Source organism: Babesia bovis, chromosome 1 (genome assembly GCF_000165395.2).
Source record: "Babesia bovis T2Bo chromosome 1, whole genome shotgun sequence".
In the NCBI taxonomy this organism is placed as follows: Eukaryota; Apicomplexa; class Aconoidasida; order Piroplasmida; family Babesiidae; genus Babesia; species Babesia bovis.
In genome coordinates this window covers 321577-343359 of record NC_067396.1, presented here as the reverse complement: position 1 = coordinate 343359, position 21783 = coordinate 321577, and the positions used below count along the sequence as shown (strand labels likewise).

General features: G+C 38.8%; 13 protein-coding genes across 13 annotated transcripts; 8 read left to right on the top strand and 5 right to left on the bottom strand.

The window, feature by feature from the left end:
* Positions 1–2050, top strand: BBOV_I003070 (Sir2 protein-like protein). Its single transcript, XM_001608907.2, has 2 exons — positions 1–590; positions 630–2050. The coding sequence occupies exons 1-2, from the start codon at positions 2–4 to the stop codon at positions 2009–2011; spliced, it is 1971 nt and encodes a 656-aa protein (XP_001608957.1). The 5' UTR covers position 1; the 3' UTR covers positions 2012–2050.
* A 575-nt stretch (positions 2051–2625) lies between these two features.
* BBOV_I003060 (merozoite surface antigen-1 (MSA-1)) lies at positions 2626–3701 on the top strand. The gene has a single exon (XM_001608906.2). The coding sequence runs from the start codon at positions 2679–2681 to the stop codon at positions 3636–3638; it is 960 nt and encodes a 319-aa protein (XP_001608956.1). The 5' UTR covers positions 2626–2678; the 3' UTR covers positions 3639–3701.
* Positions 3702–3945: 244 nt separating this feature from the next.
* Positions 3946–5158, bottom strand: BBOV_I003050 (Inhibitor of apoptosis-promoting Bax1 family protein). Its single transcript, XM_001608905.2, has 4 exons — positions 4941–5158; positions 4804–4904; positions 4270–4588; positions 3946–4234 (listed from the first exon to the last, which is right to left on the bottom strand). The coding sequence occupies exons 1-4, from the start codon at positions 4996–4998 to the stop codon at positions 3960–3962; spliced, it is 753 nt and encodes a 250-aa protein (XP_001608955.1). The 5' UTR covers positions 4999–5158; the 3' UTR covers positions 3946–3959.
* Positions 5159–5351: 193 nt separating this feature from the next.
* BBOV_I003040 (tRNA pseudouridine synthase family protein) lies at positions 5352–7299 on the bottom strand. The gene is made up of 3 exons (XM_001608904.2): positions 6311–7299; positions 5551–6274; positions 5352–5511 (listed from the first exon to the last, which is right to left on the bottom strand). Exons 1-3 carry the CDS (start codon positions 7262–7264, stop codon positions 5381–5383), a joined length of 1809 nt encoding a protein of 602 aa, XP_001608954.2. The 5' UTR covers positions 7265–7299; the 3' UTR covers positions 5352–5380.
* Positions 7300–7559: 260 nt separating this feature from the next.
* Positions 7560–8306, top strand: BBOV_I003030 (uncharacterized protein). The gene has a single exon (XM_001608903.2). The coding sequence runs from the start codon at positions 7608–7610 to the stop codon at positions 8268–8270; it is 663 nt and encodes a 220-aa protein (XP_001608953.1). The 5' UTR covers positions 7560–7607; the 3' UTR covers positions 8271–8306.
* A 409-nt stretch (positions 8307–8715) lies between these two features.
* On the top strand, positions 8716–9760 carry BBOV_I003020 (merozoite surface antigen-2c (MSA-2c)). Its single transcript, XM_001608902.2, has one exon. The coding sequence runs from the start codon at positions 8920–8922 to the stop codon at positions 9715–9717; it is 798 nt and encodes a 265-aa protein (XP_001608952.1). The 5' UTR covers positions 8716–8919; the 3' UTR covers positions 9718–9760.
* A 618-nt stretch (positions 9761–10378) lies between these two features.
* Positions 10379–11379, top strand: BBOV_I003010 (merozoite surface antigen-2a1 (MSA-2a1)). The gene has a single exon (XM_001608901.2). The coding sequence runs from the start codon at positions 10402–10404 to the stop codon at positions 11350–11352; it is 951 nt and encodes a 316-aa protein (XP_001608951.1). The 5' UTR covers positions 10379–10401; the 3' UTR covers positions 11353–11379.
* A 285-nt stretch (positions 11380–11664) lies between these two features.
* Positions 11665–11899, bottom strand: BBOV_I003005 (putative integral membrane protein). Its single transcript, XM_051767238.1, has one exon. The coding sequence runs from the start codon at positions 11870–11872 to the stop codon at positions 11696–11698; it is 177 nt and encodes a 58-aa protein (XP_051623898.1). The 5' UTR covers positions 11873–11899; the 3' UTR covers positions 11665–11695.
* Positions 11900–11991: 92 nt separating this feature from the next.
* BBOV_I003000 (merozoite surface antigen-2a2 (MSA-2a2)) lies at positions 11992–13032 on the top strand. The gene has a single exon (XM_001608900.2). The coding sequence runs from the start codon at positions 12037–12039 to the stop codon at positions 12985–12987; it is 951 nt and encodes a 316-aa protein (XP_001608950.1). The 5' UTR covers positions 11992–12036; the 3' UTR covers positions 12988–13032.
* Positions 13033–13621: 589 nt separating this feature from the next.
* Positions 13622–14575, top strand: BBOV_I002990 (merozoite surface antigen-2b (MSA-2b)). Its single transcript, XM_001608899.2, has one exon. It carries the CDS (start codon positions 13672–13674, stop codon positions 14533–14535), a length of 864 nt encoding a protein of 287 aa, XP_001608949.1. The 5' UTR covers positions 13622–13671; the 3' UTR covers positions 14536–14575.
* A 137-nt stretch (positions 14576–14712) lies between these two features.
* BBOV_I002980 (Thiolase N-terminal domain family protein) lies at positions 14713–16122 on the bottom strand. Its single transcript, XM_001608898.2, has 6 exons — positions 15982–16122; positions 15813–15944; positions 15621–15777; positions 15363–15586; positions 14906–15328; positions 14713–14850 (listed from the first exon to the last, which is right to left on the bottom strand). The coding sequence occupies exons 1-6, from the start codon at positions 16061–16063 to the stop codon at positions 14723–14725; spliced, it is 1146 nt and encodes a 381-aa protein (XP_001608948.1). The 5' UTR covers positions 16064–16122; the 3' UTR covers positions 14713–14722.
* Positions 16123–16318: 196 nt separating this feature from the next.
* BBOV_I002970 (phosphatidylinositol 3- and 4-kinase domain containing protein) lies at positions 16319–19947 on the top strand. The gene has a single exon (XM_001608897.2). It carries the CDS (start codon positions 16460–16462, stop codon positions 19913–19915), a length of 3456 nt encoding a protein of 1151 aa, XP_001608947.1. The 5' UTR covers positions 16319–16459; the 3' UTR covers positions 19916–19947.
* A 36-nt stretch (positions 19948–19983) lies between these two features.
* On the bottom strand, positions 19984–21683 carry BBOV_I002960 (nucleoporin GLE1). Its single transcript, XM_001608896.2, has 3 exons — positions 20261–21683; positions 20113–20222; positions 19984–20074 (listed from the first exon to the last, which is right to left on the bottom strand). Exons 1-3 carry the CDS (start codon positions 21599–21601, stop codon positions 19999–20001), a joined length of 1527 nt encoding a protein of 508 aa, XP_001608946.2. The 5' UTR covers positions 21602–21683; the 3' UTR covers positions 19984–19998.
* Between the last annotated feature and the right edge of the window lie 100 nt (positions 21684–21783).

The following is a 21783-nucleotide window of genomic DNA, read 5'->3' as shown; positions in this document are numbered from 1 at the left end:
TATGGCATCATCCGCATTAAAGTATGCTAATCAACTGCGGCCAAATGACAACAAGGGCCCTTGTGGAGGGGTACAGCTATTTGACAACCCAGCAGATATATCAAAAAAGTTTAAGCAGACTGTTGAGTTATTGACACGCGCTAAAAATGTTGTATTACACTCAGGTGCTGGTATGTCAACTGCCGCTGGTATTCCCGATTTTCGGGGTCCATCTGGTGTATGGACTGTAATGAGCCATAAGCGTGTTGGCAATAAAAAGCGTAAAATGACAGATGGGGACTGTACTGTAAAGGATACGAGTAACACCTGTGTGGAGTTTGGTACTACAAAGTTGGAGCCGGTGGAGTTTTCTCATGCACTACCGTCGGAGGCCCATCTTGCTACATTAGCTCTACTACGCGCTGGTTATATCCGCACAGTGATTACCCAGAACATTGACGGCCTCCATGCAATTAGTGGTATGAAGCACAGTGAATGCATTGAATTACACGGGAATGTATTCATTGAGCGTTGCATTTTTTGTGCCCGCAGATACTTACGTCCATATGTTGCTCCTACTATCAGCTTTAAACCCACAGGCAGTCATTGCGGTAGGTTCTATATAAGAAAAGTATAGATTATAATCACAGGGTTGTGCAACTTTCCACCTTATGGAATACTTACAGACGTTGTGTTAGATTGGTTCGATCGTTATGAGGACCATTTTGAGAAGAGGGCTATATCGCATGCTGAGGAAGCAGACTTCCATCTGACCCTGGGATCATCATTACACGTCGAACCAGCATGTTGTTATGCATCTTCCGAACACTTCAGGAAGGAAAATGCGCCACTTGTGATTGTTAATTACCAAAAAACTAGGTTGGATCCAGAGGCCGATGTCGTCCTCCATTGTGATGTAAATCAAATATGCAAGAAGTTGCTCAAAACATTCAATATTGAGGCACCAACCTTTATACGAAAATATTATATGGTTGCTTTACGTCATGGGAATAGTGGATCTAATACACTGCTACTACGTTTTCCATGTATAAAAAGTGTAATGGTAGATGGGATGTACACAATGGCAAGTGGAGTAACCCATCGATGTTTGGACATAACTAGAGGTTTGCATGAATTCAGTTACACCGGAAACTTTGAGATGTCACTACAGCTATGGTTTGAAGCTGAGATGAAGTTAAAAGTTGTCTACTCTAAGGAACCGATTCTAAATGGCACGGTTTGGCAAATATCTCTAGCCGCTACTTGCGGTAAATATGGCAATCAGAATACTGAACCACTTCTTCATGAATTTTGTGAAGTTTATGACCAACCTGTTACGGTTTCAAGCTTGACTTTAGCGCACAATGCTAATATGATTCCTAAATCTGAGGTTTGTCGTATAGTGGGCATATTAGACTGTACCGATCGTGTTATTCCGGATTACGAGTATCAATCCATGCCCATGCATGTTAAAAGGCTGTATGAACTGTATAGCAAATTAAATGACTCGGGCAAGGTCAATATCCAGGGCTTGTTAGATGTTAAAGTAGAAGACATTTTGGATACACTGGATGCTATAGACAATGTTGAGGTGCTTCCTGATATTACAAAGGCATCTATAAGGGTTGGTTTGGAGCTTAATTTGGGCAGTGTAGATCGTAACCAGTTCTGCATCGATGTTGATGCTTTGGTTGACGCAACACCGGGAAACACATTCACTGTACAAGCAAAAAGATTTCATCATATGCAACTTCTGTGTCTTTCTGGCCATGAGTTTGGGGAATTAGTCAGCAATGTTACAAAGGTCATGCGACTATGTTTACCAAGGAAGATAAAGCCAGTAACTTCATCGCGTTTGACGACCATTAATACCATGGAACGCCTGACCCACTACGCTATCCAGTGCAGCGTTGAACGCGTAATGCAACATCGGGATGTAACACCACCGATGGTAAACGTGTTGAAGATATTTACTACTCAATTCCCATTGTGGATATTGAGTTATCTGACCGATATGTTTGAGTGCCGTTAGGCACGAGTAACCTTAATTACGAACAGGACGTCACTTAAATCGTTTTATATTATAATCACATAATACACACTAACAATAGCGAAGCTAACGAAATGGAATCACACCGGTTACAGACAGAACGATAAAAACACAAGAATTTTCAACATAAACGTAATTTTGTTCAAAAATATTATAACGGATAAGCTCTGCAGAAACCTAGGAAAATGGATTAGAAATAATAGAAACACCGTACAGTTTAATACGGCATGCCGCTAACGAACAAGTATCCAATTTTATAGTTAGCAACGTCAGGAATAAATATATTTCACTATTAATTAGCGAATAAATTGCAAGGGATTCTTTGTTCAATGGAATCTGATAAATAATCAAATACAGGGAGACGTTGCACAGCAACACAAGTAGAATTCGTGTCAACAATCTGCATAAGGCATATGAACATCCATCTTAAAATAAACTAAATTACAGCATATTAAAAAACAAGAAACCACAACGTTGTAGATTAATCTGTCACAGCTCATAGACACTACACGTAGACGAGGCATCGTAGACATGCGTGTGTAAGAGTGCGTGTGTGCATATAATTCCCCCATTGCATTACCATACAATTTCCCATCTCTTCATTATATTTGTGATTTACAACTGTAAATCAAGCCGTACAACTTCCAAAATGGCTACGTTTGCTCTTTTCATTTCAGCCTTGTGCTGTGTTTTGGCAATTACATCGGCGGGTGAAGAATTGACACAATCCGATGTTAGAAATGCCGATACTTCAATCGTCCTTCCCGAAGGATCATTCTACGATGACATGTCTAAGTTCTACGGTGCTGTTGGAAGTTTCGACCAGACCAAATTGTATAGCGTTCTTTCTGCTAACTTCAAAGCCGCTAAAATGGATGATCAGAAGGTAAAAGACACATTCAAAAATTTATACAAAGTCAACGCATTGATAAAGAACAATCCTATGATTCGCCCTGATCTATTTAATGCAACTATTGTTAGCGGTTTTTCAACTAAGAATGACGAGGAAAAATTCAATGCTATATTTGATTCCATTAAGGGAATGTACTATAGAGCTCAACACATGGACAAATATTTGAAGTCACTAAGGTGGAATACTGATATTGTTGAGGAAGATCGTGAGAAGGCAGTTGAATATTTCAAGAAGCATGTTTATACGGGGGAACACGTTGTTGACGTCAACGGTATGGCTGGTGTTTGCAAGGAGTTTTTAAGCCCGGCCTCTGATTTCTACAAACTTGTTGAGTCTTTTGATGCGTTTGCACATGCTAAGGTGCACGCTCAAGTAGGAAATTTTGTTAAACCTGGAACTGACATCGCTCCTCCTAAGGATGTTACTGATGCATTAGAAAAGGAATTGCAAGAGCAAAAACCTGCACGAAGTGAGAGCACCGAAGTACCCGCTCCAGGTGATGCATCTGGCGTCCAACAACCGCCTGCATCAGGAACATCCCCGCAAGGACCTGCTCCGACTACACCCAGCCCATCTCCAGAGTCCTCAGGAAACCTCCAAGGACAACAGGGTACAACCAAGCCAGCCGGATCTTCATTCACCTATGGCGGATTGACTGTGGCCACTCTCTGCTACTTCGTTCTCTCTGCATTTTAATAACTAATGGTAGTGACACAATAGTTTTGTAAACTCATGTTTTTTAACTTTTAATATGTAGTGACCTTTTAGAGTAATTTCTTTTTCAGTTTATTTTTATCTCATCGGTCGTCATTGTGACAGAATACCAGCATTATCGTATGTTGCGCTTATGTATGTTGACATGTACAATGTAGATAGTTCTACTGTTGGTTCACTCCAATGCATCGGAGACTCTTCTTGTCTCGTGAAAGTCTATACCACCGCAAGACAAACCATTCTGCTAGTAATACAAAATGGAACATTAATAAATAAATCAAAATTAGGCCACTAATGTCCAATCTAGTTGTTGGAGTTGCCAGCAATGCTGAGAATGTGTAAGAATAAGCTGACAATGTCAGAGTAAATAGCAACAGCGGCAATGACATAGTCATCAATGGTCCACTCGTATTGTTTACCACCAATTGCCATCTGGATGTCAATGACAAGGTAGATGCATACCAGAAGTGCAGCCATAGAACTGTACGCAATACGTCCAGCCTTTGATGGGAATATGGCAATGATAATACCAGAGAAAAGAAGAGCAATGCTGATGATCAACAAATAGAGAATGTATCCTGTGAACATATATAAAATGATTAATAAATCTTACCAGTGAAGTCGAACTTAGTTTGGAAAGCAAACAAGGCTACAGCCAAAGTTAGACCCGCAGTGATACCAGCAGCCACAGTAATCTCGAAAGGTGCGAATTTGCAAGCAAAGCAAGTAAGATACAAAGCCATACAGGTAGTCATAAGAGCCAACAAAGAAAATGCGACCGTCTTGTTGTGAGCTAAGGACCTTTTACACGATATCACAATAGAAACCACAAGGAATATAACAAGAGCTATAATACCGATAAAGTAGTTCCTAATGAAAAACTCCCTCATGGGTTCGACATTGGAAGCCAATAGCATAAATCCAAAGGTTGCCTACGCGATAATGAAAGTAGATTTCATGGATATGTAAGCACAGACGTTGTCAACTGGTAGCAACTATATAGACAAGACCAACACTGATAGGAATACATAACAAAGAAAACACAATACAAATCCTTCACCGACTCTAACGAGAAAGCATTGTACTGTTACCACACTCTATGCCCAAACATTAAGAAAAGATGCATCTCCTCATCTACACAACTTACACATAATTGAAGAGTTACAATTGCAAATACTTTCTTAACGAATTCATGGCGAATGTAAGTAGGAGTGGTCTCCGAAAAGCAGTAGTGATCACCGGTGGCATCTGTGTGACAGTATATGACGTTATATGTAAACTAACTTTTCTCCGGATCATAGTAGCTGGCTGCATCAGCACGGCAGTCCATAGTGTTTGCCATTTTGGCTATATGGAAATAAAAGGTCCAATAAAAGACTAAAGGTATCTAATACCGCAAAAACAGCGGATTGTGTCTCGAGCTGTGACCAGGAAAATTAATATATTTCCCCCGTCACTATGGAAGTTTGTATTTAAAATTTTTTCAGATAGTGTAATACGGCTGTTTTACATAGTTAAATAGACCACATCAGCTGGGTGCGTCGTGGTGTGAACCACCCCATGGTGTACGCATCAAGCAACAACTAATATTAACCCGTTTTATTCCATTGATATAGACTAGAGGAATGTAAAGTGTATTGGTTGTAAATTGAGCTGATCCTGGTTGATTCCGTTTGAGAACTATGCCAACAACTTCATGGAAGGCTTATGCCGTTGTATGATCACTACCTTGTTTCCCCCGAAAAATCGATGACATCAAGGTGGATGACGTATAATGATTTTGCCCCTAATAATTCTTTGAGTGATGGTGTAGTACGTCCGATGTCTCCATTTACAAATTCTTTAATGTATGTGCCTGTGTTTCATGACGACAAAAGCGAACGCGATGACTCACCTGCCTGTGTTTTGATCGTCAAATGAAACAACCTTGGATGTATTGGGTCCACATGCATATAATATATTTCACGTGTTCGTTTACATTGGCCTTTGCGATGACTCGTTCTAACAGGGTTCTCTTGCGATATGCTGAACGGTCCTTGTGGAAGTTTGTGAAATATCGCTAGATCGACCGCTCCGTCGGAATATATAAGACAGGAATATGTTTTACATTTGTTTTCTGCATCGGTCTGTACTATTTGTCTCTGTAATCTACTGTTGAATGACACTTTTAGACCATAAAATCCAGTACCCGTTACCGATTGCGGTCTACCATCATTTTTAGCATCGAATGCCTGACTTAGTGTTTCACGGGATATTGGAGATATGGTTATCATTTTTGATGGGCTTTTGGCGGTGTCTTTGTCGCTCAACATTGCAAAGTAGTACTGGTTAATCCTGTTTGCACCCACTTTGATGTCATGTAATATCCCTTTTAAATCAGACATGTAACAATGTGGCATATCGTTTGGTAGCTGTGCACCTTGATGTAGTCCATGTATTAACCTGTATACATCAAATAAATCACGCTTGCAATTGTATAATTCCACACAGAACATCCTACCATTACCTATTGTCCTCACGTCACAATCCTCACGACCGGATGCCATGAATTTGTAGCTGGAACCATCGCATATGGACATTAAAGGCAAGCAAAGGCATTCTTCTACTGAGAGATTAGACTACAAACTTCTTTATAAGTCGTTAGAAAAACATACCTTGGTTTCTTTACCCGGTGTCCAAGACGTTTGGCATAACCCTCTTGCCAACTTGTTATAATAACCAACAAATGTTATTACATCACGTATGATAACAAATTCCGATATTCGAAGAGTATCCTCATGGACAATTTTTACATTAAGGTTAATACGTAACAATTGTTCGAATAGGTGCCTATCATCAACATAAATTTGCATTAACCTCTGGGTCAATGGAGAATCAAGGATGCAACTTTTCATGCATTCCTGTTGTAACTTTGTAGCTGTTAAACTCAGTAATCGTCGACTGTAAGCATCTATATAGTTGACTGCTTTTTTATTTACTTGTGAATAGCTCAAATATGACTGAATCAGCTGGATGACTTCGTCACTAGAATTTTCAATATTCGTGACTGAAGATTCTATCCTGCTTTTGACCATGTCAAATACATTTGATAGCTCGTTTACTCTTTGTTTTGCCGATTCATCTAATTCAATCTTAATGCATCGCTTGGCAAACGAATTAATAACTTGGTCATTGGTTCCTATGTTATATTTTAAAAACACAGCCAAAACGCATATATTGAATCCAAATGCTTTCACTAACATACCGGGCTTTGTATGCTCACGGTTATTAATGTCACATTCTATGTCCACAAGGCGTTCAAAGACGTCTTCCAGTAGGCACCCATCAGCAACTGCTGAGCGATATCCCTCATTGTCGACTAAATAAATATCGTCATTAGAAACAAATATATCTGATAAAACCAAAGAATTGCATAGCGAGCAAGGTTGATCAACAGAATCTCTATTAGCGTATAGTTCCTGGATCCTACAGACAAGATTTGGATTACCAAGAATCTTGTCTAAATCACTAGACTCCTCATTATAGAATATGATAGAACACCAGCAATGCGCACATACATCTTGTATAATAGAAGATTCCTCATCATCTGCCGTTGTTCCAATCGTCATAGCCAACTTAGCAAATCAATTACAGCTAGAAATCTATACTTCCCAGCGTCACTAGAGCAGCCAACTGAATTAAATATAAAGCGTTTTCGTGTTTAAAGTCGATATCTGAACAAATTCAATAAATGTGTAGAAGACAATAATATTTGGTAATGGAATTTATGTGCAACGCATTACATTCTGCAGGCAGTATCAGGTTCATTTGCATACACATGTATACCCAAAAGTTAAATATTATCTAATTCAATAGAATAAAAGCCAGTTTATATTTATGCTGATATCTGTCTAATTAGACATAGTCATTCGTTACTCGAACGTTGGTCTATGCTTGAATGCATAATGCACTATGTTAGAGGTTTTATTCGGGATTCTGGATATTAGACATTCTAAAAAACGTGCACATCGTATTTTGATAGTGGGAGATGATGCTTTATCATGTTCAACGATTGCAGAACATCTGTCTAGCATATACGATTTTAAGACAACGTTAGTAGAGCTAGAGAGCAATTCATTAGATGAACAAAGTGACAAAATTAGTGAGCAAAGCGTTGCCTCGGGTGACATATATATAGCTAAAGTGCCACTGGAATGTATATTTGCTGAAATTAGAAGACGAAACTGGTATAAAGGATGTATATTGGACTTTTTCTCTCCACCTGGAAATGAATACAACATAGATAACGTTAATAACATAACAGTCATTCCAAATGCACATGTGATTATTTACATTACCAACTACGCTAAGCATCGTACGGGGTTCAACAGTGCGTCGGAATTCTTCTTGTTGAACAAGGACTCCATGGCTTGCAAGATGTTGATTATGGATACAAGCAACATCTGCGATGATATAGCAGTGGATGTCGAGCACGAGTTAGCTAAATTCATTGAAACATATGATAATATATTAATATACAAGACCAACATCTCCGATGAACAACGCATTGATATATTATCAGGTCTGATTCTGGATGAAATAGTATATTACTTGGGCATTATAGACCCTGCTTAGCAGACCTCTATCAGCATTGCTATCGCATCACCCGACAGATTGGTACCAGCTACGCAGCCGTAGCGTAGTTGACGTGCTCGTAAAGCAGTTACCAGAGATATCACCTGGCGTAGACCTATCGCATAAACAAACAAGATGGTAAGATATATATCCATCAAACAAGACGTACAACAATTCGTGTTAATGATATCAATTAAATGATAAAATTATACTTGGACACTAATGAGTACATGGAGGTTGACATAACAGACGGAAGTTCAACTAAGAAATACAAACTTATCCTGTTAACTTTATAATCGTATTATTTTTTAATTTTAAAGACACAACTATGTGTGTATATGATTAGAGTATCAGGAATATCTTTAAGGCTTTCATGCTACCCTAGCGTGGAGGGATAGCAGCCAAGATATACAAATATACATGCAAGAATACTGCACATATATATTCATAGGTATCGAGTTTTGTATTACATCAACACTTACTGTTCATTAGTTTGGTTTAGTGTATCTTGAGGGATAGATATTTGGAGATGTACAATAATTTTGGAATCTAACCCGTGCTCTAAGATCGATATTTTATAATCTTTAATGATATATAGATCTAATAAATAGACTTTTTTATATGGGTTATATACATTTTGTTCGTAAAAATGGTGTCTTTTAACATAATAACCGTTGCATTCTGCTCCATCCTTTTCAATTATGCAGTGGCATCTCCACAAGAGGAGGCTGTACCAACTAAGCAGGTGAATGGGAGTCATTTACTGTTTGATGATATGAAAATGTTGTATGATGTAATGCGCAGCATTGATGAAAGCATGTTGAAAAGCATTCTTGAGAAGAATTTTGAGGCTGTTGGCATGGAAGCTACATCGGCTACTAAAACACATGACGCTCTGAAGGCTGTAAAACAATTAATCAAAACCGATGCACCTTTCAACACATCGGACTTTGACACACTCGATTTGGAATATCTCTCAGGGCAATCTAATGAAGAGCTGTTGAAGCTTCTGATTGAGGCAATATATGGTATGGAAATCATAATTGAAAAAACTAACTCTTTTGTGGGAGAGAGTGCAAAACATTCCGATAAATTGGACACCGACTTGAGACAGTACTACTGGGATAATATTTACGATGACCAGAGTGAATATAATAAGGACAAATTAAGCAACCTATACAAAGCATTCATCACTGATTCTGGCGCTTTGAGAATCGCATCGGAGGAACTTATAAAATTCGAAACAAGGAAAGCTCAAAAGGATGACTACAGATTTATCAATCCTTCTTCAACTTCGGAAGCCGAAACACCCTCTCCATCGTCTGGAGAAAATACTGCAGCACAACCTCCCAAACCTGCCGAGACCCCTAAGCCTACTGGATCTTCTTTCACCTATGGCGGATTGACTGTGGCCACTCTCTGCTACTTCGTTCTCTCTGCATTTTAATAACTAATGGTAGTGACACAATAGTTTTGTAAACTCATGTTTTTTAACTTTTAATGAATGTTATGTCTACAGTATTCGTGGTACTTCGTCAATAGTATAGACATATCTACAACAAGCAGAGTACCAAAAGTTATAAGCAATACTGTGCACGGCACAAACTGTTTGTTATAACTTTGTCGTTTCATTTAACAGAATACGTGGTATATATTGGAATCTCAGGTAGTTCATATTCAATGTCAATGATAGCTGATTAATTTGTTGTGGATATAACAGTGTGCGATTGCATTTCCATCTCTTGTAACATTGATATTTGATGGCATCAAACAGAGATAGCTGCAATAGGCTAAGCAAACAAAAGAATGGCTTTAATGGAAATAAAGTTAAGCATATATATCGTAAAAATTAAAATACTAGCATATTGCAGAATATAAACCTGCGTCTGTTTAATTCTTAACGAATAAAAGTGAAATTGTAATACACATGTACATACGATAGATGGGATACATCCACATGCGACCATATAACGATGTGCGAATTTAGTATATTTATATCAAACATGATGATGAAAGGAAGGATTAGAAAATCAACATTTATAGTGCTCAATTATATATGAATGCAATGTTGTGCTACACAGTTTGTCAGAGGCCTGTCAATGTGTAGAATTCTACCATTACATTCGCGAAAATGATCGGGAAAATCTTCTTGTTAACAGCATGCTGCTGTGCATCCCTACTGTCTGTGTCTGCTTCTGAGGAATCACAGGACACCTTGTCGACCACACTTCATGATGAAATGAAGCAGGTGGCTAATTATGTTAAATTTTTAACTAATGATGAAAATAAAGAATCTTTAGAAGAAAAGTTCAAGGATGTCGATATGCCTTCCGATAACTCTCTTGATGCTATTAATGCTTTTGTTGAAATTTTAGATTCATTCAAAGAGAAAGTTCCTTTTAAAACCTCCTTATTTGATAACAGTGTATTCGACAATTTGAAATATCAGGACACAGATGAGATCTTCAAATCTCTTCTTCTACGAGTACCGTTAATAAAAAAGATGCTTAGTGAATTCAATGCTTTTCTTAATGACAATCCTCCACATATGTTGACGAATGGGAAAGAAAAAATGACTGAATATTACAAAAAAAATATATCCAAGGAAGATGGTGAGGTAAAGGATTACAAAACTATGGTCAAGTTTTGCAACGATTTTCTAGACAGTAAATCTCCATTCATGAGACTATATAAGCATCTCAATGAATATGATGAGTTAGTGAAGAAGAAGCCAGCACAAGAATCTTCCCCTGCTCCTTCATCCCCGCAAAGACCTGCTGAAACCCAACAAACTCAGGATTCAGCTGCACCTAGCACTCCCGCAGCTCCTTCACCCCCGCAAAGACCTGCTGAAACCCAACAAACTCAGGATTCAACTGCACCTGGCACTCCCGCAGCTCCCTCTCCTCAGGGACCAACTGCTGAAAGCCCATCCCAAGCTGACCACCCAACCAAACCTACTCAGACACCTGAAGGTAACCTCCAAGGACAACAGGGTACAACCAAGCCAGCCGGATCTTCATTCACCTATGGCGGATTGACTGTGGCCACTCTCTGCTACTTCGTTCTCTCTGCATTTTAATAACTAATGGTAGTGACACAATAGTTTTGTAAACTCATGTTTTTTAACTTTTAATGAATGTTATGTCTACAGTATTCGTGGTACTTCGTCAATAGTATAGACATATCTACAACAAGCAGAGTACCAAAAGTTATAAGCAATACTGTGCACGGCACAAACTGTTTGTTATAACTTTGTCGTTTCATTTAACAGAATACGTGGTATATATTGGAATCTCAGGTAGTTCATATTCAATGTCAATGATAGCTGATTAATTTGTTGTGGATATAACAGTGTGCGATTGCATTTCCATCTCTTGTAACATTGATATTTGATGGCATCAAACAGAGATAGCTGCAATAGGCTAAGCAAACAAAAGAATGGCTTTAATGGAAATAAAGTTAAGCATATATATCGTAAAAATTAAAATACTAGCATATTGCAGAATATAAACCTGCGTCTGTTTAATTCTTAACGAATAAAAGTGAAATTGTAATACACATGTACATACGATAGATGGGATACATCCACATGCGACCATATAACGATGTGCGAATTTAGTATATTTATATCAAACATGATGATGAAAGGAAGGATTAGAAAATCAACATTTATAGTGCTCAATTATATATGAATGCAATGTTGTGCTACACAGTTTGTCAGAGGCCTGTCAATGTGTAGAATTCTACCATTACATTCGCGAAAATGATCGGGAAAATCTTCTTGTTAACAGCATGCTGCTGTGCATCCCTACTGTCTGTGTCTGCTTCTGAGGAATCACAGGACACCTTGTCGACCACACTTCATGATGAAATGAAGCAGGTGGCTAATTATGTTAAATTTTTAACTAATGATGAAAATAAAGAATCTTTAGAAGAAAAGTTCAAGGAAGTCGATATGCCTTCGGATTGTTCTCGTGATGCTCTTAAAGCTTTAAAAGACATTTTAGTTGTTCTTAAAGAAGAAATTCCATTTGAAACATCCTTATTTGATAACGAGGTACTTAGAGAATTAGAAATTCAGGACCAAGATCAGATTTTCAAATCTCTTCTTGAAAGAGTACCCTTAATAAAAACAATGCTTACTGAATTTAATGCTTTCCTCAATGACAACCCTCAACGTTTGTTGGCGGATAAAAACGGAGAAGTGACTAAATATTACAAAAAGCATATATCCGCAAAGGATGCTAACGTAAAGGATTACAAAACTATGGTCAAGTTTTGCAACGATTTTCTAGACAGTAAATCTCCATTCATGAGACTATATAAGCATCTCAATGAATATGATGAGTTAGTGAAGAAGAAGCCAGCACAAGAATCTTCCCCTGCTCCTTCATCCGCGCAAAGACCTGCTGAAACCCAACAAACTCAGGATTCAGCTGCACCTAGCACTCCCGCAGCTCCTTCACCCCCGCAAAGACCTGCTGAAACCCAACAAACTCAGGATTCAACTGCACCTGGCACTCCCGCAGCTCCCTCTCCTCAGGGACCAACTGCTGAAAGCCCATCCCAAGCTGACCACCCAACCAAACCTACTCAGACACCTGAAGGTAACCTCCAAGGACAACAGGGTACAACCAAGCCAGCCGGATCTTCATTCACCTATGGCGGATTGACTGTGGCCACTCTCTGCTACTTCGTTCTCTCTGCATTTTAATAACTAATGGTAGTGACACAATAGTTTTGTAAACTCATGTTTTTTAACTTTTAATGAATGTTATGTCTACAGTATTCGTGGTACTTCGTCAATAGTATAGACATATCTACAACAAGCAGAGTACCAAAAGTTATAAGCAATACTGTGCACGGCACAAACTGTTTGTTATAACTTTGTCGTTTCATTTAACAGAATACGTGGTATATATTGGAATCTCAGGTAGTTCATATTCAATGTCAATGATAGCTGATTAATTTGTTGTGGATATAACAGTGTGCGATTGCATTTCCATCTCTTGTAACATTGATATTTGATGGCATCAAACAGAGATAGCTGCAATAGGCTAAGCAAACAAAAGAATGGCTTTAATGGAAATAAAGTTAAGCATATATATCGTAAAAATTAAAATACTAGCATATTGCAGAATATAAACCTGCGTCTGTTTAATTCTTAACGAATAAAAGTGAAATTGTAATACACATGTACATACGATAGATGGGATACATCCACATGCGACCATATAACGATGTGCGAATTTAGTATATTTATATCAAACATGATGATGAAAGGAAGGATTAGAAAATCAACATTTATAGTGCTCAATTATATATGAATGCAATGTTGTGCTACACAGTTTGTCAGAGGCCTGTCAATGTGTAGAATTCTACCATTACATTCGCGAAAATGATCGGGAAAATCTTCTTGTTAACAGCATGCTGCTGTGCATCCCTACTGTCTGTGTCTGCTTCTGAGGAATCACAGGACACCTTGTCGACCACACTTCATGATGAAATGAAGCAGGTGGCTAATTATGTTAAATTTTTAACTAATGATGAAAATAAAGAATCTTTAGAAGAAAAGTTCAAGGAAGTCGATATGCCTTCGGATTGTTCTCGTGATGCTCTTAAAGCTTTAAAAGACATTTTAGTTGTTCTTAAAGAAGAAATTCCATTTGAAACATCCTTATTTGATAACGAGGTACTTAGAGAATTAGAAATTCAGGACCAAGATCAGATTTTCAAATCTCTTCTTGAAAGAGTACCCTTAATAAAAACAATGCTTACTGAATTTAATGCTTTCCTCAATGACAACCCTCAACGTTTGTTGGCGGATAAAAACGGAGAAGTGACTAAATATTACAAAAAGCATATATCCGCAAAGGATGCTAACGTAAAGGATTACACCTTTTTGGTCAAATTTTGCAATGATTATTTAGACAGTGAATCCCCATTCATGAAAATGTACAAGGCTTTCAATACATATGAAGAACTCTTGAAAAAGATGCCATCAAAAACGCCTTCCCCTACTTCGTCCCCGCAAGCAACTCCTGGAGCCAAACCAGCTGCACCGAACACATCTGAATCTGCAGGTGGACAACCCCAACAAGAAACCCCCGAAAACCGACCATCCCAGGCTCCATCTCCTCAAAGCCCACCTCAAACTGAGCAATCTACAAGTAACCTCAATGGCCCATCCAAGTCTGCATCATTCACCTTTGGCGGATTGACTGTGGCCACTCTCTGCTACTTCGTTCTCTCTGCATTTTAATAACTAATGGTAGTGACACAATAGTTTTGTAAACTCATGTTTTTTAACTTTTAATGAATGTTATGTCTACAGTATTCGTGGTACTTTGTCAATAGGATATCGACTTGTGCAGTGAACAACGCATTGATGCGTTATCACGTTTGATTCTGGATGAGATAGTATATTACTTGGGTACTATAGACCCTGTTTAGCAAACCTCTATCAGCATGGCTATCGCATCACCCGACAGATTGGTACCAGCTACGCAGCCGTAGCGTAGTTGACGTGCTCGTAAAGCAGTTACCAAAGATATTGTCTGGCGTATTCCAGTGGCGCCTAATAGATTATGAGATGTCGGGCGGTATTTTATGTATTTCCGTTTTAAACCTACCCATTGGGTGCCCGATTGCAATCGTGCTGCCATTTGTGTTTATACGGGAATGATCTATATCCAGATTCCTAGATGCGTATACCGACAAGAGAGCATACTGATCCATTATGTCATATAGGTCGACCCTGTGATTCACTTCGGCAATAATCTTCTTGATGACGCCGACCAGTGCCTTTGGAAACTGAGACCCATCGACACTCTCTTCACAGTAACTAAGTATACGTGCGTATGGTGATATACCCAGCCGATTCACGAAATCGTCATTTGCCAGTAGTAAACATGCAGCACCATCAGCCAAGGTACATATTGTTTTTATACTACCAGAAAGATTCTTGGGGTTGTGCAATTTGGGTAGTATATCTTCCGATACTTTTTGCTGTGGCGGAGTTATCCATAACCCGCCATACTTGTGATTATTCTTGCCTGAAACTAATGGTGACATAATCATGCAACCCACGATTCACCACGACAGGAATTATCTCATTCTGCATTATACCGTCACTGTAACATGCAGCTGTTTGTTGAAACATCTCTTGAACATATTGTGACAATTCCGCGTTTGTTATCTTAACGTGTTTAAGGAATGTATCAGGATCCATGCAAGGCGAGGAAAACCCGTCACTGGTTAGGGGGTCTACTAGGACACCATCACCCAGTCCATATCCACCCTCTCTCGCTTTTCTGCATTCCATTGTACTATACAATGCCAACATACGTTAATAGGTACGGTGACTGCGACGAGCTTTCCACACCCACCACTGCCGTGAGTTGCGATTTGCCCAATGCGATTCCATCAGTAGCAATTGTAACACTTTTCAACCCAGAAGTGCACAAGTGGTTTATTTGCATACATTTTGTTGTGTTTGGAAGGCCTGAACATTTATACAAGCGGCACATATATGACTACCAGCTCCTTTTGAAATCTGCCTAGATGGTGAAGGACCAGTCCCACCGGTAATAACTTGTGATAGCACTAGTGTATCGATTGCATTTGCGTTAACGATTCCTTTACTGATAGCACCTTTGACTGCACTGATGCCTGTTTCATAAAGTATATATACACGTTAATAGAATACCTAGTGAAGTGCTAGATTCCTGTGCAAAGGCACCCAAAATAGGGACGAATGGCGTGCGTGCAAAGCCAATTATGTTTGCCATGTCATTTGTCTTATGTTCATCTGTGGAATCACAAGATATGACTAAACAAAACGAGTTAGTTATACTATGTGGATATGCGTAGTACAGGAGATTCCACCGGACACATCACACCCTATTCACAATATAGTTAAATGTATCGTACAACAAAGACGGTATTCATTACAACTATTGTGTCTATGAATGATACATTGGTGTATTCTTGTTAATTAACGGCACACACATGCCTTGAATGGCCTCCAGGCCTGTAACCTCTGTTTTACGTATGTATTACTGATTCTTTTATAATATATAATGTGTATTGTTTATATGTAAAGGAGTAGAAATGGATTTTGTTTATAAGTGATATGAATCGTGTTTTTCTAGCGTCAGATTCCATATGGCTAAGAGTACGTTGAGATGAAGGTTGAACAGCTAGTGTCGGAGTGTCACATAGCTTCTTTGAAGCAGGATATCATACCACCGGATCCTAGGATCCATTGTAGAGTCGTGTCTTCAAATGAGTTAACTGTGTCTTTAGGGTCACTGATATTCATAAGTAAACCTAAGCACCTTAAAGTAAGAGGTGATTTTAACGGAAAGGGTAATGTTGTTTTGCCGCCAGAAGGGTATAAGAGGGTACCTCCTTCGCAGTACCTGTCTATATCAAGCGATGTTCTTTCAGCCATAGGTTGTGATACAGAACCCACATCACCGCGTGATGAATATATACCGGAGAATGATTGGGACTTTGAGAACGTTACATATAATAACAATGTGATCCTTAGATGCGCGATAAACACTGATCAACGTCGAGTATCGGATGTTATAGAGATTAAACTTAAGCATGGTGACTTCATTTTCCAATCATGCTGTCTCCCAGATTCACCCAAGCCCAGAACTAAACATAGAAACACGTACATGGGAGGCTCCAATCGTAGACCGTTGAGCGGTGTTAATTTTATGCGTTGCAAAATATATCGTAGACCCAAGTCAGTTCCATGTTTCGCACTAAAGCGTCTTGTTAAGTATAAGGTAAAGTCGTCTAATCAATCATATCAAAGAAATAACGAACGTCTATCGGCTGTTTATAAAAAATTAATGAAAACTATAGGAATACATAGAGGTGATACGATTCCAGAATTTATGGACTCCTTCGTGAAAAAAGCGTTGAAAAGGGAATGCAAGCATTGTAAGGATGGGTCAAAGTCGTATACCAGGAAAATAGAGATTCCTATTATATTACATATCAATACGTTATTGAGATTCAGATTAACACCGGAATGCATTCCTAATTGCGTTCTTATATTATCGGCAGAAATCTATGTTGGTGGTGAATTGTTTGCTACATCTGCGACTGAATTCATAACCGGAACACATAAAGTACAGAGTGATATGATGATGTTTAGTGAAGAAAATAAGATAGTCATATCACCGTTGAATAGGTGCACTCCACTCTCTTGTTGTTGTAAAGTAAAAGAACGTAAAATATGTTCGACGCATACACTACAAATCCAAAATGAACTTAAAAGCTTGGTTTATTTCATATTTAAATACAATCCATTCCTAACTTCGGCTAAAATGGGTAAATACAGGTATCTTCTATATTTCTACTTGCAGATGCTTACTTACTCCCGCATGAATGCTATGAATACATGTCGAGAGGTGGAGTATATTGCACTTATGACAGTGGGTATTGTTGATTTTACTGAACCATTGGAGCAGGAAGACGATGCTATACTACAATTTAGAATGGCATTATCTGGAAATACTGAAATTTCGGACCAATACGTAGGAAATCAGAATTCAGCCGACGCTATTGATCACTGGCCAATATGTGTCAACCTTATTGCCGATCAAATATTTGAGCAAGCTGAGATTAGGACGGCAAAACTTGCTGTAAGAAGGGTTTCTACAATATTTATGACATCGGATGATCCTGTAGATTCATTGAAAGCAACTCAATGTCACCTACCACAGATGCCCATACCTACCTTCGAAATGCCAACTGATCTTGATGTTGATGTAAATGAAGATTTTTTCCGGTATGATGAAATAATCTGCAAAACCATGGTCCATAATATTTCTGTATACAGCGGTATATTTATAACGTCCAAGGGCAGGGTGTTTTTACCGGAATCACGTGATGTAGCTTTTCTAAAATCTATGTTGTCTACACCACTCTACTGTGTAGGAGTATGCCCTGATAGGTTGGATTCCTTATCTGTTAATACACCACTGGGATCGGTAAGCTATCGTAGTATAAACAAACTTATGTGGAGATACACCCACATATTGGTGCAATTCAGTGATACTTTGCCGACATTCCTTCGTTTCGTAGATTGGCGCGATCAAAAAGAAACTATCTATGCTCTAGAAGCTATATATAGGTGGAAGTATCCTACATTGGGCACTATGTTGGAGCTTTTGTCAAAGGACTTCTGCCCACCAAGGGCACCCGAAGCTATACGAATATATGCTACTGAGAGGATATTCAGAAAATATGGCATCGATGATTTGGTTAGAGTATTCCCACAATTGATTAATGCATACGGATCATGTTATGTGATGAATCGGTTAATATCCTTGGGTTCCAAGCAACGTACAACTGCGATAATGTTATACTGGGCATTAGAGACTTGGCTACGTGATAATGATATAGGTTACAAAAATCAATTCTTAAGGGAGCTTAAAAATGAAGAACATGGAAACGATATTCTCGAAGGTATCGAAGCGCAAAAACTATTCCGAGATTCGTTGCGTGCTTTAATGAAGCCATTGAATGGTGAGACAATATCATATCGTAAAAAGGCTGAGATTATTGCAAAATCGTTTTCTAGAAGCCATACTGCTGACGCATTTTATGGATTGGATCCATACGTTGGTGATGATGGAAGCACTTTATTTAATGCACAGATACCATTTTTCACTGATCCTCGGTGGGAAATAGAATCTTTGATAAAAGATAAGTGTCGTGTCATTAAAACTAGCAAATGCCCTCTAATTTTGAAATTTGGATTACTTAATTTGGGAACGGATACCACAAGGGAAGATGGTAGTATTTCGCATAATACTCCTACCGAGTGGAGGAAATATGATACACCCATGAGGATGGAAAAGAGGGTGTTATTCAAATATAAAGATGACCTTCGGTTAGATCAATTGTGTCAGCAAATTGCAATGTTATGTCGTACCCTGCTTGAGGGACACGGTGTTAAATCATACATCTTTACGTATAAGGTCGTGCCTACAAGCCATAATGATGGGTTCCTGGATATTGTAGATGAAACTAAGGCGTTGTCAGATATACTGAATGATTACGGGAGCATTGGTGGATATGTATTTGAAGACAACCCTTCTGCATTCGAAGAGTTTTGCAGGCGTTTAAACTTTGTCGGTAGTTTGGCTGCTTACAGCGCAATAACATATATACTTGGTGTCGGAGATAGGCATAATGACAACTTAATCATATCCAGAAGTGGTCATGTAATACATGTGGATTATGGATACATTCTAGGTGCTGACCCTAAGCCGTTACCAGCGGCACCATTTAAGCTGTCCAAGGAGTTGCTGAAATTTATGGGAGGTTATAATTCATTTTTATATAACAAGTTTAAAATGCGTTTTTACCTTGTTTATTCAGTTCTGCGTCACCATGCTAAGCTTATAATTACGATGTTATACCTTTTGTTGGACTCTAAACTGCATAATGTGAACCTGGATAATATAATCAAGATGGAATCAAAATTCTTTTTAAGTGCAAATAGCATTTCGACAACACGCAAATACGCAAACAACTTGGTTGAGTCGTCTGCTATTGCAGTATCATCTGCGTTAGCCGAAACGTGGCATAGTTACGCAATGTCTTGGAGATAAACATTACTATATATATAACACATAACTTTGACGTTTAAATGTTCGTTGAGAATGGTGCGGTATATGAGTACTTAATTCGTTCATCACCAATCACGTTGCAGCTCGGCCTCGCATTCCTTCATCTCAAAACCATCCGGCATCTCAATTATCCCAGTTTTTCTGTAGGAGCATCTTTACGGTGCTATGGATAAACCCACCTGAACTCCTTGAAGAAGTGCGACATATGAGTATGGTACATCTCTGCTGCTTCGCAGTTTGAAGCCATGAAACAACCCTTGTTAAACATGTCTTCACAAAGAAAAAGCAGCTGTGGTATGGGTGTTACATAACGTGATTTCTACTTACCTTCCTGAATTGCTCTCGGTACGTCCGGAATCCTTGGTAAGCTGCAGTAGACAGCGCAGTACTGATAATACCAGATAACGGTATCCTAAAGACGCTTCTAGTACATGCATTAAGGAACCCAGAAAACCATGACCAAATTCCACGAGAATCTTCGGTTACAACTAATAACGCTAAATGGAACCTCACTATAGCCGTCTGTTTTTTCAAATAGGAGTTAACATTCCCCATGTTACACTTGTGCAGTTCCTCAAGTTCCTTCTCACTGCTGCTTTCATATAGCCTCGGCAATGCATAGGGACAGTCACGCTTGACATGTGACCAGTATATTGCCCTGCAGCCGTTGTGCAATGACATCAAACCGCGTATTAAATGGGCTGAGGCCCAAACTGCCTTCGGATTGAGGTACATTTGGCATCCGGGTTCACACAGTTCCAATACCGTGTCTATAACCCTGAAAGTCAAATATGTAAGCGCACTGGGATCATTCTTGTATTGGTTTGACAGATTAACCAATGTATTATACGAGTGGTTAATCTGCTTCTGTGTATTCGCCAGCTTATTCACCGTGGCATTAATCTGTCTTGCGATATCGATCCGTGTTTTCTTTATATTTGGATCTGTACTCTTAACGTAAGTATCATAGTCCTTCTTCAAATTCTCATACTCCCTTTGGTATTCATCTATTTGCCGTGTATAAGCATTATTAGGGCAATAGGGTTTCTGTTCATCCATTGTAGTGGATACATTGGTATCAGTTCTAGCAGTATCTAGGTCGCGTAATGATAAGTCTGACCCGCTATTTGATAATGAGACATTCCCCGATATATCCGATGTTGCCTTAAGAGCCATCGCATTGCTACCATCTGCAAAACAAAATGTTGATTGTGCCAATAATGGCGTCCCATTTGCTTCTGAGTGCGATATTGATTTCTCTGTGTTATTATTTAGATCAGCATCATTGGTTGATGCTTCAGCTTGCTTTTTAGCAAGCAATGCTGCTTTCTCTTCAGCCGCCTTTTGGTCAGCAAGTTCCTTTTCCAATTTAGTAACCTCAGATAATGCATCATTTAAAAGGTTGACGTATACAGAAGAAATCGTTTTAGTTGCTTGGTTTAAGGTTGTATCCAAATGATTGGAGTTTGGCAGCCACAAATTGCGATCTTCGATACCATGGTCATTCTCCCACATTACTTTAGTGCTGACTTCTGCTGGAATAGACAAAGGATTCCAGTTGCCATGTATCGTTGCTGGAGATATAATCAGCGCGCGATTGATGCATAAGACCTGGTCATACAGGTTGAAGGAGGAACCGCGCCTCCTCCCGAGGCTTTCTCTATACATAGTTCAAACTAAGTCCTCAGTGCAAATATCACACTATCTATGCATGTTAAGTTTTATATCTTATGTATCCCTTATGTTAGATCAAGTGTGTGGAAGTAAAGTCTATCGAGTCATAACAGAAGGTACCCATAACGGCTCTAGCATTCCATAATATCGTGCTTAAAGCACGTATTTGTGTATAT